The sequence below is a fragment of the Biomphalaria glabrata genome, chromosome 5, assembly GCF_947242115.1.
Source record: "Biomphalaria glabrata chromosome 5, xgBioGlab47.1, whole genome shotgun sequence".
Taxonomy (NCBI): Eukaryota; Metazoa; Mollusca; class Gastropoda; family Planorbidae; genus Biomphalaria; species Biomphalaria glabrata.
The window spans coordinates 45,656,786-45,672,564 of NC_074715.1; the positions used below are offsets into that span (position 1 = coordinate 45,656,786).

General features: G+C 36.9%; 1 protein-coding gene across 1 annotated transcript in view; it reads right to left on the reverse strand.

Moving 5' to 3' along the window:
* Positions 1–15,779, reverse strand: part of LOC106075442 (mucin-2-like) — a 36,265-nt gene extending 20,486 nt beyond the window's left edge. The window contains exons 1-2 of the mRNA XM_056029668.1: positions 15,744–15,779; positions 4,525–5,176 (exon numbers count right to left, since the gene is read on the reverse strand). Of these exons, the coding sequence (XP_055885643.1) occupies positions 4,525–5,176; positions 15,744–15,779 (688 nt within the window). The remainder of the gene's footprint in view (positions 1–4,524; positions 5,177–15,743) is intronic.

Here is a 15,779-nt window from a genome sequence, read left to right on the forward strand (position 1 = left end):
GAAAAAAAAAATTATGCGTTTCTGAAATATTATTATCTTTGACTGACGGAACGCGGGCCACTATTAGATCGCTCTTGCTATATGCCAAACGCAATAAACAAATAGATTATTATTGTTAGTTCGGTATATTCTAACTGTGAAATCAAAACACCAGTTTTTAGTTTCTAGTGCTCTTAATAATTGAAAGCATATTAAAATAGTATGATCAATATTTTATTGATTTATTTATTTCCTAGGTATGCGTATTTCATAGTGAAAAAGCAAAAATGATTTAAGCAGAAGGGAAAAACCAAAAGAAAAGATCATCTATTGAATCTCGGTCTGTCACTGATTCCCGCTTTGTTCTAAAAAATTTGTTTGTCTTAGTGTAGTGAATAAAGGATAACTCTTTTAAAAAAAAAGCATTTTCTGATTACCTTCCCTTGTTTTATGACTTTTTAAAAGGCAATAACTCTTCCTTCCTGAAACGTTTGTATTTTTCATACTCTGAGAACAGTAGACGCGACGAGAGAAATGACTTATAAATTTAGACTGGAGAAGAACAAAAAATGATTGCTTTTAAAATATTTTTTTTTCTCTTTATTCTGTTTCTATTCATAGTAAAAGTTTTTTCCCCCCTCCTTTTGAAAGAAATAATAAAAGCATTTCTTCTTGGAATCTAGTTCACGAGTTGATTTCATTTCGTTTCTTTTCAGATCTTTTCACATTTTAATTTTGTTGATAAATGTTTTTAAAACTATAAAAGTTTTTTCCCCCCTCCTTTTGAAAGAAATAATAAAAGCATTTCTTCTTGGAATCTAGTTCACGAGTTGATTTCATTTCGTTTCTTTTCAGATCTTTTCACATTTTAATTTTGTTGATAAATGTTTTTAAAACTATTAAAGAACAAAAGGGAGTTCACCAAAATTAGGAGAGGAAGATGAAAAAAAAGTATGGAAACCCACTGTGGTAATGTTTTATGATTTTGTTTTGAAAACTTTAAAACTAGACTTTAAATATTAAACGAATATAAGATTTTCTGTATGTGATAAGACAAAGTATATAAAAATCATAATTGTATAGAGCATCTTTCATGCTATAAATACGTTTTGCATCCTTTCTGATAGTGCTACGGTTGTTAAATATATATACCAAATACAAAATGGCCTCCTTCAGTCTTGAAGAGAGCAATGACTATCTCATGGAAATACAATGAATGTCTGAGCATTATCTATGGCCAGAACGATGTCGCCCACACATCAGTTTCTCCCAATCCACGCGGCTGATTATCTGAAGGAAGGGCAAATGTCGATACAGTTTGGGTTCAGAGGCGTCGCAGACTCTATCTGGGTGTAGCATTTTGTGCTGCAAACTGCCTAAGGGTTGCCGGAGTTCCTGATTTTTTTCTCTCAAGGCTACTTCCAAAATCCTTTCTCCTACTCAGAAATATCCTTTAGACAAACAGTAGACGGTACGTTTTGGTTGGAATTGTTTTAATAGAGCATATCATCCTAAAGAGAAGGGCAACTGAAACTTTTGCTGCCTCTAAGGAAAAATCGTTGGGGCACCACACAAGATCTGTTGCCCGTCTTTCTCAATTTTCTCTGTTTTTGTCAGGCATAGAATCTCTTTCAGTGACAGGCCCGTCTATTCTATTATGTTGTCATCCCACCACTTTCTCTGTCTGTGTCTTTGTTCTTTTTCCTGGTACTGTTCCATGAAAGAAGGGTTTTCGATAGCCTGAAATGATATGGCCATGAAGTTGTAAGTACACTTTTAAAAAAGTGATCAGCATGTTCGTGGGGCCCTGTTGCCGTTGCGATTCTGTTTCGTATCTCATCGCTTGTGATGCGGTCTTTGAAAGTGATACCTTGAATCCTTCTCTACCGTCTCATTTCATGCTTGGATCCTCTTCTCTAGCTCCCAAGTTAGCGCCTAAGATTCGCAAGCCTACAAGAAGGTGGCCATGACCACGGAGCGCATCAGTCTGATTTTAGTGTCGAGGGCTATTACATTGACCTACTTCGTAGGTAGTACAAACGAATTTAGCACATTTTTTGAATCAGATAGATATCAGGTTTTTTTATGTTTTCTTTAGTTATTCTTAAATATATAGAGATTTAGTAAAATTAATGTTTTCAGTTATTAACAGTTACATTGTCAGATAGCATATCACCCTTGCTCCCCGCGTTTCTAGATATATATTTCAATGTGTAATAATATCGCCTGATAGGATCTTTCACTTTTCCATTTCGTCCTCCATCTTTGTTTTACCCCCCCCCCTTTTCTCCCCTTTTAATGCTTAACTTTCATTTTGCTATCATTTACATCTCTTTCTCTTCCTTTCTTTAACTCTCTCTCTCTCTCTCTTCCTTTCTTTAACTCTCTCTCTCTCTCTCTCTCTCGTTGTCTCTCACACTCTGACCCATAAGATGTAAGTGTATTTCACCTTTAGCAAACCTGAAAGGAAAAAAACAGAAATTCAATTTATGTTGTCAGTGTGTCCGTCCGTCCGTTTGTCATGGTTAGATCTAACGAACACTAGATAAAAAAATGAAAATCCAAACCAAAGCTTCGGAACAGCGGCTACATTTTAACTTTTGAAAGCGAACAATTTTATTTTTCTAAATTAAATATCTAAGATGTTAAACCAGGGCAGACTACACTAAGTATTTTAAAAATATTTATATTACTAAATTATGTGTTTTCTGTTAAACAAGCTATTATAAACTTACTGAAAACTTTTAAATGCATTTTGTATGTATATAATTAAAATGTATTTAAAACAAGACTCCATAAGCAGTGTAAAGTGTCTCATAGCACAAGAGTTATACCATTATCAAGCGTCCAAACAAAACTGGCAGCAACGCTCCGACATTTTCACCCATAAGACCTGCATTACCTTGATCACAATGTATTACCAAAACGGTTATTTAAGATTTCTTATCAATGGTAAAAGAGATTTTTTATTTCTTTATTTCATAATGAATGTTGACCAAATAAAAAACCAGCAATTCAAAGATTTGTTTACCTTCTATTCTCCTTCATGAAGTTGTTGACAGTATATAACTTCTCAATCTATTTATTGGTTTGTAATGCTTCATTTATTGCAAGTATTTCCACTGAGTTCTGCATATCTAGTTCTTCTATTGACAGTTCTGCAATGGATTTCTACATCAGACGGTGCGCAAAATGTTCATGCAAGTTCATTTTTTTAAAAACTCTTTTACTGAAAACAAAGAGACATTTGGTCGAGTTTGGGAATTCCCGATGAAAGCTCATTCAAATTGTGCACATGAGAAGAACGTAAGCCAAATTAAGTTTTAAGATTTACTAAGTGGCCGATTAGGTGTTGTTGTTTTTTTCCATATACATAAACTGTATCATTTTTAGGAAAATCGCTAGAGCGGTTTTTGAAATATCCTACCAATTTCCAGCCTGCGCACTTCTGAACCCATAAATTGTTTGCAAGCTAACAGGAGGAATTGTGAAAACTATTATACTACAATCATTATCCTAAAAATAAGGGATTTTTTTTTTCAACTGAATATTTTTCTAAATTATTTGATTTTGTGAATGTTATATCATAAAGATATCCGGCCATCTAACATCATATTGCTTCTACGCACGCATACACACATATTCGCACACTTTCACACACACCAATAGTTTACAGGCCAAGTGGGGGAAAATTTTCAAAGCTGTGGGGAATTTTATCAGCTTTTATTTTTTTCAAATTCGAACTTAACATCCGGGTGTAGACCTGTCGGCACCAGCGCCAATTATACGTTGTGGCGCCCTGCGGTTATACTCCTCAAGGGGAGCGGGGGACGCGAAGTGGAGACCAGGAGTTTTAACGTTCTGTTGGAGGCGACCAAATTTATTTTCGAGTTTAAAAGCCACTCACACGGGCCATTTTGAGTTTAATTTAATTAGTCAGAACTATTTGGCAATAATTGACCTTTTTAGCACTTTTTATAAATACACTCAGCACTTAGACAGTTTGAGATTCTTGTCTAACGGGCTATCTGCTGCATCGTCACTAGCACTATCTACACAGAGATGTATTGTTATCTACAACACTAGAAAGGCAGGCGGAAAAAGAGAGAAAAGAGATAGAAAGGTGGGAAAGAGAGAGAAAGAAAAAGAGAGATTACAAGAGAGAAAAATTCATGTATTTTATTTTGCATTAGCTTAAAATATTTTTTTAATCTGTGTTAGAGCCGGATTTAAGTACGTGGAGACCCCGGGGGCAGAATATTTCGGGACACATTTTTTGAAAGCTCTAATAAAAGTACACTTAATACTACTACTTAATACTAATAATACTAATATATAAAAGCATGCCATAGTATCAAAGAAAGAGAGTACTTGAACGTTAAATTTAATTTTAGTCGCTTCTCTACCATATACAAACTTGGGGAACTTTTTTTTTTCACTATAGTTTGTACCATTATCTTTACCCAAGCTTTCGTATCATTATAGAACATATTTATCTATTGATAGTCTTAAAAATGTTCGTAGATATCTCTGTATCAATCTTGCTGGTAGATATCTCTGTGTCAATCTTGCTGGTAGATATCTCTGTGTCAATGTTGCGGGTAGATATCTCTTTTTCAATGTTGCGGGTAGATATCTCTGTGTCAATCTTGCGGGTAGATATCTCTGTGTCAATGTTGCGGGTAGATATCTCTGTGTCAATGTTGCGGGTAGATATCTCTTTGTCAATGTTGCGGGTAGATATCTCTGTGTCAATGTTGTGGGTAGATATCTCTGTGTCAATGTTGCGGGTAGATATCTCTGTGTCAATGTTGCGGGTAGATATCTCTGTGTCAATGTTGCGGGTAGATATCTCTGTGTCAATGTTGCGGGTAGATATCTCTGTGTCAATGTTGCGGGTAGATATCTCTGTGTCAATGTTGCGGGTAGATATCTCTGTGTCAATGTTGCGGGTAGATATCTCTGTGTCAATGTTGCGGGTAGATATCTCTGTGTCAATGTTGCGGGTAGATATCTCTGTGTCAATGTTGCGGGTAGATATCTCTGTGTCAATGTTGCGGGTAGATATCTCTGTGTCAATGTTGCGGGTAGATATCTCTGTGTCAATGTTGCGGGTAGATATCTCTGTGTCAATGTTGCGGGTAGATATCTCTGTGTCAATGTTGCTGTCCAAGTCCACGTCTATTTTTTCTTCTAACTTATCAAACAAACACACACATACACACACACACAATTTGGACACAGTCAACTGATATGTCTTTGACTAGATCTGAATAAGATAGATGACGTTTGGGGATAAAATTATTCATGATGATATAAGCATTAATCTTAAAACACCAGCGCTGGAATTCAAGGAAATTGTTTCAAATATTTAGCATGATAAAGTGGAGTCTCTAAAGGATCATGAACCTTCGACATAATTGCCTTGGCAATAGAGCCCTGAGACAGCCTAGCAGTGAGACAGACTAGTATTTAAACAGCCTAGCAGTGCGACAGCCTAGCAGTGAGACAGTCTAGCAGTGAGACAGTCTAGCAGTGAGACAGACTAGTATTTAAACAGCCTAGCAGTGCGACAGCTTAGCAGTGAGACAGTCTAGCAGAGAGACAGTCTAGCAGTGAGACAGTATAGCAGTGAGTCTAGCAGTGAGACAGTCTAGCAGTGAGACAGTCTAGCACTGAGACAGTCTAGCAGTGAGACAGTCTAGCAGTGAGTCTAGCAGTGAGACAGTCTAGCAGTGAGACAGTCTAGCACTGAGACAGTCTAGCAGAGAGACAGTCTAACAGTGAGACAGTCTAGCAGAGAGACAGTCTAGCAGTGAGACAGTCTAGCAAAGAGATAGTCTAGCAGAGAGACAGTCTAGCAGTGAGACAGTCTAGAAGTAAGACATTCTAGCAGAGAGACAGTCTAGCAGAGAGACAGTCTAGCAGAGAGAGTCTAGCAGTGAGACAGTGTAGCAGTGAGACAGTCTAGCAAAGAGACAGTCTAGCAGAGAGACAGTCTAGCATTGAGACAGTATAGCAGAGAGACAGTATAGCAGTGAGACAGTCTATCAGAGAGACGGAATGTGACAAAAACAGTCTAACTTCTTACACCATCATTAAATTGTTTGAAAAAAAGCTGGAAAAAAAAACCTTAAAACAACTTATATGTAGGGAAGATGTCCAAATATGCAACTATATCTCTCATTAATGTAGAAATTATTTATCTTTTTCGATATCCAACAAAATAATTAATTAACAATAATTAATTTACTAATTGGTAAATTTTAAAATTTATTCATGTTTTATTAGGTACAATAAATAATGTTTGAAGTTTCAACTTGATCCAAGAATGGGCGTGTGAGAAATAATGTGTACAATCATCTAATGCATTCTAAAGTATAAAACCCCAAATATTTAGCCAGATCTCTGAACACTGAAATATTAATTTCCATTGTCGTTACCAAACAAAATAATTAATTACCAGTATTTGGTTGACTTATTGTTTTTTTATAAAATTGATTCGTGTATTGTCTTTGCCAATGAACAATTGTCCAAAGTTTCAACTTGATTCAACAATGGGTGGGGGAGAAATAACGTATTCAATATTTTTATCAGACAGATAGACAGAATTGATGAAAACTTTGTAAGCTATGAAAACTGGCGCACAGATTGCTGAGGAAAAGAGAACAACGCTGGCAAAAGAAAAGCGCCAGAGAAGAAAAGCAAGGCCAATGACACTAGCTCCAGCTGGAATAACCTGCCCAGTGTGCAGCCGAACATTCCGAGCTCACAGACGTCTCACAAGCCACACGAGGAGGCACAAAACCCCAGTGAAAAGCCCTCAGCCCCCTGGATGACAAAAGTGGTCATCATCGAACCACGATGAACGAACTATATATATATATATTTGTAAAAGAAAAAATCTTTTTGATCACTCTGGTCACGTGATCACACGATCATTTCCTGATGTTGTCATAATATACTTCATGGAGATTCGTTGTTTATCAGGAAAACCCTGGTTTTAGAGTGAGAAACAGATGTGGAAGAGATTATACACATTACAAACATCTCAACCAGGTTTAACAGTTTGTTTTGGATTCTATAAAAAAAAATAAAGACCAGCTATAAAAACAAAGGTCAAATGAAAAGTATTTTATGAGCCAAAAGATCTTTCATAAAAAAAAGTATGACGCATTGGCGGCTGGGTTTGAAAGAGTTAAAACAAAAAACAAATTACAAAGAGAAATACGCAATGAAACAAAACTTCCAACTTTCGGACGATATTTAATTCGTCACGTTCTGGACTTATCATTTGCCATCTGAACACGTGACACGTCCACACGACCCGACACGTACACATATACACTCTCACTCCCACTACATGCGCGCGCACACACACACACTCACATGTAAACACCTCCACAAACAATTGAAGAGCACAAAGGCATGCCTCTGACACGCACGCATGCAAGCACACATGAATACAATGATTAATTACGGCTGAACATTTCTGGACATTTCATCATCAATACCAAAGTAGCGAAATAAAGTCACATTCTTATTGTACAGTAAAACTATCTAAAAACTTGAACCGTCGTTGATGTCTGTCTGGTACAAATATTGTACACCTTATTTCTCCCTCTTTCTGTTCTAAGATCAAATTCCAATTTACACAATTATTAATTGTTTATATTATAAATATATATATATATATTTGTGTGAGGGTGTGTGAGAGCTTTCTTTTATATAAGCTATATGTTTTATTTAAAATTATTTTTATATTTGACTTGTCTCAAGTTTTCCAGCAAGCCCAATCTGGACACAAAGTCTTTACTAACAATACTATTAAATCAAGGCAAATGTCTCGAAGCACGATAATTTAAAAATGACAATAAAAAAATGATTAAAAACAGTACTTTCTTTAATCTACAAAGACCAATCTGCGACCTACATTTTTTTTTGTGATAATTAATGAAGCATTTATTAATGTATGTATGTATCAAAAAGAAAAAAAAATGATACCACATTTCAAATAGTTGTTAAAAGTTTTAATACTTTGCAGCCGCATAGCGTTCTAGCCATGACTGTTTCGACTTTCACATCGTCTGCTCTAAGCATCGTTTATAACAGATCTAATTGATGCATGATGCTATTGACTTATTTCTAGTTTGTTAAGAACATTACGCCTCTATGATTGTATGGTAATTTTATTACTATAGTTTCACATAGCATCTAATGGTAGATCTCAATAAGAAAAGCAATGTCTTTAATTTCATAGATTAAAGATAACTGCAGTGTTTCACATCGCCATGTAAAGCCAATTTGCGACCTGAATATTTTTCCACATTTGATGCAGACAAAGCCGTTGTCCACAAGGAGTGGATCTGACGACACAAAGATAAAGGCACATTCCTCGTTCCATATGCTAGGACAGATTTGTACAAATGCTCCTTCTTCCCTAGTGCTATTACAGCATGAAATGGGTTGCCTGAGCTAGCCAGGAAAACCAGTGACTTGGCGGAATTTAAGTCATTGGTTAACATGCATTTCGCGTAGTACGTAATTATCTCCTTTTTTGAAGTAACGTCTGTATTATATAAGATAAGATAATGTTAGTAGTCTTGATACTTTATCTTATGATGATTCAATACATGTATAACACTTCTCAAGAGTCCCAACAAGGTTTATGAAATGTATATTGGTACTATCTTGAAGTCTTCATCTTTCAGGCCCATTTTTCACGTCACATATTACAATGGAATTCAATTCTTCACCTCTTTATTAAAACTGTATCTAAATATGTCATTTTAATGGTTAATTACTTTCTAAATCAAAACTGTATCTAAATATGTCATTTTAATGGTTAATTACTTTCTAAAACAAAACTGTATCTAAATATGTCATTTTAATGGTTAATTGCTTTCTAAATCAAAACTGTATCTAAATATGTCATTTTAATGGTTAATTACTATCTAAAACAAACTATTAAGTCACCGATTAAAATGAATGACTTGATTGACACATGGAAACGCTTAGGACGTAATTATCTTCTTCTTTATATGATAAGAAGATAAACGAATACAATGTAAAGAAAAAAAAACACGTGACTTTTGTAGCGAATTCTTCAAGTTATACAAAGTCAGTGCGGGTCATTCTATAACTATTGGTCTCTGCTGGGGAGGGGGGGGGTTTGTGCTACGCAAGACGGCATTCGAACTCAAGCCCCTAATTAGGTAGCCAAGCGGTTAAAGAACTCAGCCACTCATCCCAAATTATAACTGAAGCTACATCTATTACTACTTGGAATTAGGATTATAGTCATTGTTTTTGTGATCTATTCATTGTTATACATTTTTCAAGTCAATCCCAGACACAAATTGAGTAGTGGTGACAAGATTGACCATTGGACGCTGTTTTCTTTTTCCTGAAACCCTGATAAATAGGACGCTATCAGATTATTAAGATACATTGTTTTTCTGGATTTGCATTTCTCTCTTCTTTTTTTTTTTTTTTTTTTGCATATGTGTGTGTATGTTTCTGTGTGTGTGTGTCGAAGAAACAGAAATCTTAAGATAAATGAACGACAGCAAATATTGCAATTAATATCTTGGAGATTAGCCCCTGAAATTAGTTGTTTGTGAAATTCTCCTCAAGGATTTCGGATTTATTTGAAGGATAACTTTGTGAAGCAGGGATTTTGAAGATTAATACATTCATTGATTGGTAAATACAATCATTCGTAATAAAAATTAATATTTAGATAATAGCTGATGACATTCTTTGACAATCGTAGAAATAACATTACTAAATGTTTAATAGTAAAACTATTTTTTTTCTCTAAGACCGTTGTTACGACTTTGTTTCGAAATGAGACTCTTTCAGCAAAACATAAACACCAACGTCAAAATCATAGTTTTAAAAGTACTTTAATCTTTAACCTTAAAGAGCTGACCTTTTTCTACAATGAGTATAAAAAAAACAACATGGATTTACAATGCTAGTACTTAGACGACTTAGAGGCTAAAGTACCATACGCGTCTAAAGGGTTAACAACCAACACTGTCCACACTATTTTGTTTATTTATTGGTTCTCCTTTCTTCTCTCCCTTTCTGCTCCCATTCGCACCATTCCACATCCACAGGCACTTTTCAATGAGAGCTCAGGTGTGGTCATCTAGGACCTTATACGTTCAATAAGGGTTTTTGTATGTTTAATGAGGACAATTAATTACATATTGTTACAAATGAACAGTGATAGGTAGAGGTCAACGTATGACCCCGGCGAGATGACACAGCAGCGGGTGTTCTCTGGAATGTACATGTATAAACAAAGACAGGATGTGACGTGTCCCTACGTGTTATTCCAGAAGGTACTAGCAATGTCCAGTGACAGATAGAGGTTACAACTTGTGACCCCGGCAAGATGACACTGCAGCCGATGTTATCTGGAATCGACATGTATAAACAACGACAGGATGTGACGTTTCCTCACGTGTTATTCCAGAGGATATTAGCCGTGTTTGTGCAACTTTGGACAAGCGATTAGGGACTTAATATAAGCCAGAGAGTTAATGTGAAAGACAGTCGTATGGAGTCGTGAGTGAGTCGTCGGTACTGTTGTCTACTGTGCGAGACAGCAGAAGAGAGATGTGTACGACTCGATGCAAGTTAACTAGGGTAGAGTTAACTGGAATGGACTACTGTCGTTAAAGTCTATACAGCGAACTACAGTGGACTTGAGCCGCTACAGTCGATACAGTCAATGTAAGACGTGTGCGGCTCTGATTCGGTAGACTTGAGTACGACTTGGTTCAGTTTTGGGAGACCTGGAGCGACACTGGGAAGTGTGTCGTTGGTCTGTTCTGTGGAATACGGCTCGAGGCAAGTTGAGAAGAGATGAATTGCAACGAAGTGAAGAGATGAATTGCAACGAAGTATAGCTAACTGTAAACTGACAGATATTGTACAGTCTTCTACGCTACATGTTACAGTAACGAATTGTTAGAGTTAATAGTCATTAAAGTTATATGAAACTGAAAGTTTAGTCGTCAAGTTCTTTGCAGTGTTTTTATTTATGTGCCTACTAATACATTTAGCCAGAAGATTTAGAAATACGTAACAATATTTTTAATGTGGACTTTATGTGTTCCATTGGTATTTTATGTGTTCAATTGGGATCTTATATGTTTATTGAGAACTTGAATAAAGATTTCATATATTGTTAGGTAACGATTTGGAATTTTTGTTTCATCAAAAGAATAAACTTTTGACTAAGAGACAATGACGTGATTATTAAAAAGAAGACTAGTATTTAAAATGTAACAAAAGAATACTATTGGCAGCTTGAGAGAGTGGTCATCTTTTGATTTTGAAAAGGCTATTTAACTTAGCGACATTCGACGGACCCTTCATTACGTAATAAAGTTCAGCGTCGAGTACATTTATATTGTTGACCTTTCAACTGTATCAGTTCTTTAGTTTAGTGTTAACTCCTTTTAGACTACTCTGCACAAGACACGGCGCGGAGGCGTCTAACAAAATTAAAGAGGATTTTAAGTGTTCATTAAGGACTTGATATGTGTAATAATGACTTTATGTAATCAATAAAGTTTTTATATGTTAAATGAGGGCTTTATGTGTTTAGTAATGATTTTATATCTTTAATAATGACTTTATATGTTCAATAAGATATTTTACGTTAATGAGGAACAAGAAGCATGTTTTTCTGTTTAATGAGGCCTTCATGTTTTGATAAGGGATTTTAATGTTATTGAGGACTTTATGTGTGGAATAGGGATCTGATATAAATAATGGGAAATGTAGATGTTCAATGAGGATTTTATATGTTTAATGAGGATTTTATGTGTTAAATAATGATTTTATATGTTTAATGAGGATTTCTTGTGTTTGATAAAGATAAGGATTTGTTTAAGGGGGGCTTTATGTGTTTGATAAGGATTTTATATGTTTATCGAGGAACGTATGTGTTGCATAATGATTTAAATGTTTCATGAGGAGTTTTTGTCAGGAACAAGGATTTTATACGATTAATAAAGACTTTATTTGTTCCGTAAGTATTATTTTTGTTTAGTGAGGACTTCCTTTGTTTAATGATAACTTCTCACCAACTTTCCGGGACAAGTGTCCATTCAAAATTCATATTTAGAATGTTAGATAAAACATGTTTCCGGAACCTTTGATTAAATGTTTAACTGGCCTAAGATCTTACTTTTAAATTTTTTATATTTTTTTCGAATTAGTCACTTAAAAAATAAACAACACAAAATTCAATTCAATTCTTAATAAAAATTTATTCATTTTTAGAAATTAAAAGATTCGAAATGCATTGCACCAATGGACGTCTGAATCCACATTAATAAAACAAATTGGCAATTATAAAAAAAAATGTTTTCGGACATTCGCTGTTCTTCATCTCTGTCATTGTATTCCCTTAACAGTAATCCCCGTTATACAAGCCGTGTTGTATTTATTAGATTTTTTTAAAGCTCACTTTTGACACCAATTATTGCCAGATTTAATGATTATATTAATGGCCGGAGAACGAGATTCTTATCTTTTTGAGGGAAAAGCTGATGCATTTTTAGTTTGCGCACGCTCGTCATTGTGTGTGTGTGAAGGATGCCTGTGTGAAAGGAGTATCACAGAATACAAGAATTTAGTTGTTGTTGCGGTGCTACCAGTGGAAAGATGGGGGTGGGGGTTCGCCGCAGCTGTTATGTCAGATTTTTTAACACATGCTTAATCCCTAACAAGTTTTTTGTTTTAACAAATGGAATAAAAAGTTAAATAAGCAGAATAAATGATTAAGAAATAAGATAAAGTGGTCTATAACGAACTTTTTTTAAATATCGTGTCTTGCCATAATCCATTTTCTTTTCTTTCATTTGAGTGGTTAATACGTCTTTTGAATCAAATTTTGAGAAGTTATATATAATGACTTTATGTCCAATGCATGCCGGGTACGTTAACGTGGTGAAAAAAAAAAAGGAATTTCACTTTATGAATTATTTAATCCTCTAGTAGAGAAAATGAAACGATTGACCAGGCACTAGATCTCTGCGGCACTAGATCTCTGCGGCACTAGATCTCTGCGGCACTAGATTTCTGCGGCACTAGATCTCTGCGGCACTAGATTTCTGCGGCACTAGATCTCTGCGGCACTAGATTTCTGCGGCACTAGATCTCTGCGGCACTAGATCTCTGCGGCACTAGATCTCCGCGGCACTAGATCTCTGCGGCACTATATCTCTGCGGCACTAGATCTCCGCGGCACTAGATCTCTGCGGCACTATATCTCTGCGGCACTAGATCTCCGCGGCACTAGATCTCTGCTGCGGCACTAGATCTCTGCGGCGGCACTAGATCTCTACGGCACTATATCTCTGCGGCACTAGATCTCTGCGGCACTAGATCTCTGCGGCACTAGATCTCTGCGGCACTAGATTTCTGCGGCACTAGATCTCTGCGGCACTAGATCTCCGCGGCACTAGATCTCTGCGGCACTATATCTCTGCGGCACTAGATTTCTGCGGCACTAGATCTCTGCGGCACTAGATCTCCGCGGCACTAGATCTCTGCGGCACTATATCTCTGCGGCACTAGATCTCCGCGGCACTAGATCTCTGCGGCACTAGATCTCCGCGGCACTAGATCTCTGCGGCACTATATCTCTGCGGCACTAGATCTCCGCGGCACTATATCTCTGCGGCACTATATCTCTGCGGCACTAGATCTCCGCGGCACTAGATCTCTGCGGCACTATATCTCTGCGGCACTAGATCTCCGCGGCACTATATCTCTGCGGCACTAGATCTCCGCGGCACTAGATCTCTGCGGCACTATATCTCTGCGGCACTAGATCTCCGCGGCACTAGATCTCTGCGGCACTACATCTCTGCGGCACTACATCTCTGCGGCACTAGATTTCTGCTGCACTAGATCTCTGCGGCACTAGATTTCTGCGGCACTAGATTTCTGCTGCACTAGATCTCTGCGGCACTAGATTTCTGCTGCACTAGATCTCTGCGGCACTAGATTTCTGCGGCACTAGATCTCTGCGGCACTAGATCTCTGCGGCACTAGATCTCCGCGGCACTAGATCTCTGCGGCACTATATCTCTGCGGCACTAGATCTCCGCGGCACTAGATCTCTGTGGCACTAGATCTCTGCGGCACTAGATCTCAGACGATACTACACGTTACAATTCAAATTTTTGTAATAAATTATGAAAATTAGATTACACGTGAAACTTGAAACTTATAGACGGAACAGTCAGAGATATATCATGGGCGTAGCCAGGATTTTTTTTCGGAGAGGGGGATGGGGGCCCGCGAGAAAAAAAAATTATATGTATGTATGTGTGTGTGTGTACATAATCTTTATTACATCCTGACCTTTCATTCTTTCGGAAGACGTTTATTGTGCCCTAGAATAGGTTCTTTCTGGAGTTAGTGAAAAATTGTAGACTCCCCACCATTGCCAGCAAGGGGGTCTGGGGGAGCACTAGGAACTCCCCAAGCGCGGGGCGGAGCCCTGCCGCCAAGCACTATTTCTGGTATTGAAAGCCAACAAAATGCATATTCTGAGGTATCTACAGTGCATTTTCCTGCTATTAAAAAGTTTTGTTTCAAAAACCTAATGTGCTATTCTTACTGACTTAGACCCTCCCGCGCCGTTCGGCACATTTGCCGTCAAGCTGTTTCCACAAAAATCTGTCACTGGTAATGTCTGAAGCCTCTTCCCACCTGCTCTTAGGACCATGAATGTGTGACGCCAAGTTGTACTAGGATGTCATCGCAACTCTTATTATGCGTAATTCATTTACGCTCTGTCACAATCTTACTAAAGGCTCGACTCCCAGTTCGGCATAGGATTTTCTTGCTTTAGACCTGATCTCTATAACTGACTCTTGAAATCTGTCTTTGTTGAGCCACATTTAGTGTTTTTCAATTTCGGCAGATTCACTACACTTTATTAATGGAGCCCCGCCACTGGTAGAAGAAGTTTGTAACCTCTCTTGAGTACGCTCTTGGAATTAGGTGACTGTAGGTTGCTTTAGATTTTATATCGAAAAGGGAAGTTTTATCGTCAAAATCATCTGTTGGGGGTTTTAAACTAAAAAATCTCTGGAATTGTTTTGTTTTTTAAAATTCAAAACCCCCATTTAGCTACGGTCCATAGAATTAGGTAACTGTAGTTTGCTTTAGAATAAAATTGAAGATAGAGGTTTTCCACCTCAAAACGCTCTGTAAGGGGATTTTAAACTCAAAACCATCTGGAGGGATTTTAAACTTTTAAAAAAGCAATCTGTAGGAGAGGGGTTTAAACTCAATACCCCCAATTGGCTTGGCTACGCTCAAATAATTTTGTGTGTAATTTGCTTTTTTTATTTGAAGAGATTTCATTTCGGGGGATGTTTGAACCCCCCCCCCCTTTCCCGGCTACGCCCATGATATATATATATATATATATATTTCTCAATTCTCTGTTTCTATATAGAGATAATTGTTTTGGGTGCAGCCTTAAACGGTTTCTGGTATTTAGCAGAAGCAACAATTTATAGTGCAGCTACGCCCATATTTCGCTTAAATTTTAGCCAATTAATTGCATGAACAATTATGAGATTGACACTCACAATTTACGGCCAGCCACATTTTAGGCCTTTGAGAGTAGAACTTAATGTGTTAAAAAAATCGTTGGAAGAGAGTAAAAAAAATTAATAAAGATGTTCGTGAGGGTTAGGGTTACATTCACGACTCACAGGCTTTAGTGAATTGTGTAAGAACAATGCTGACAT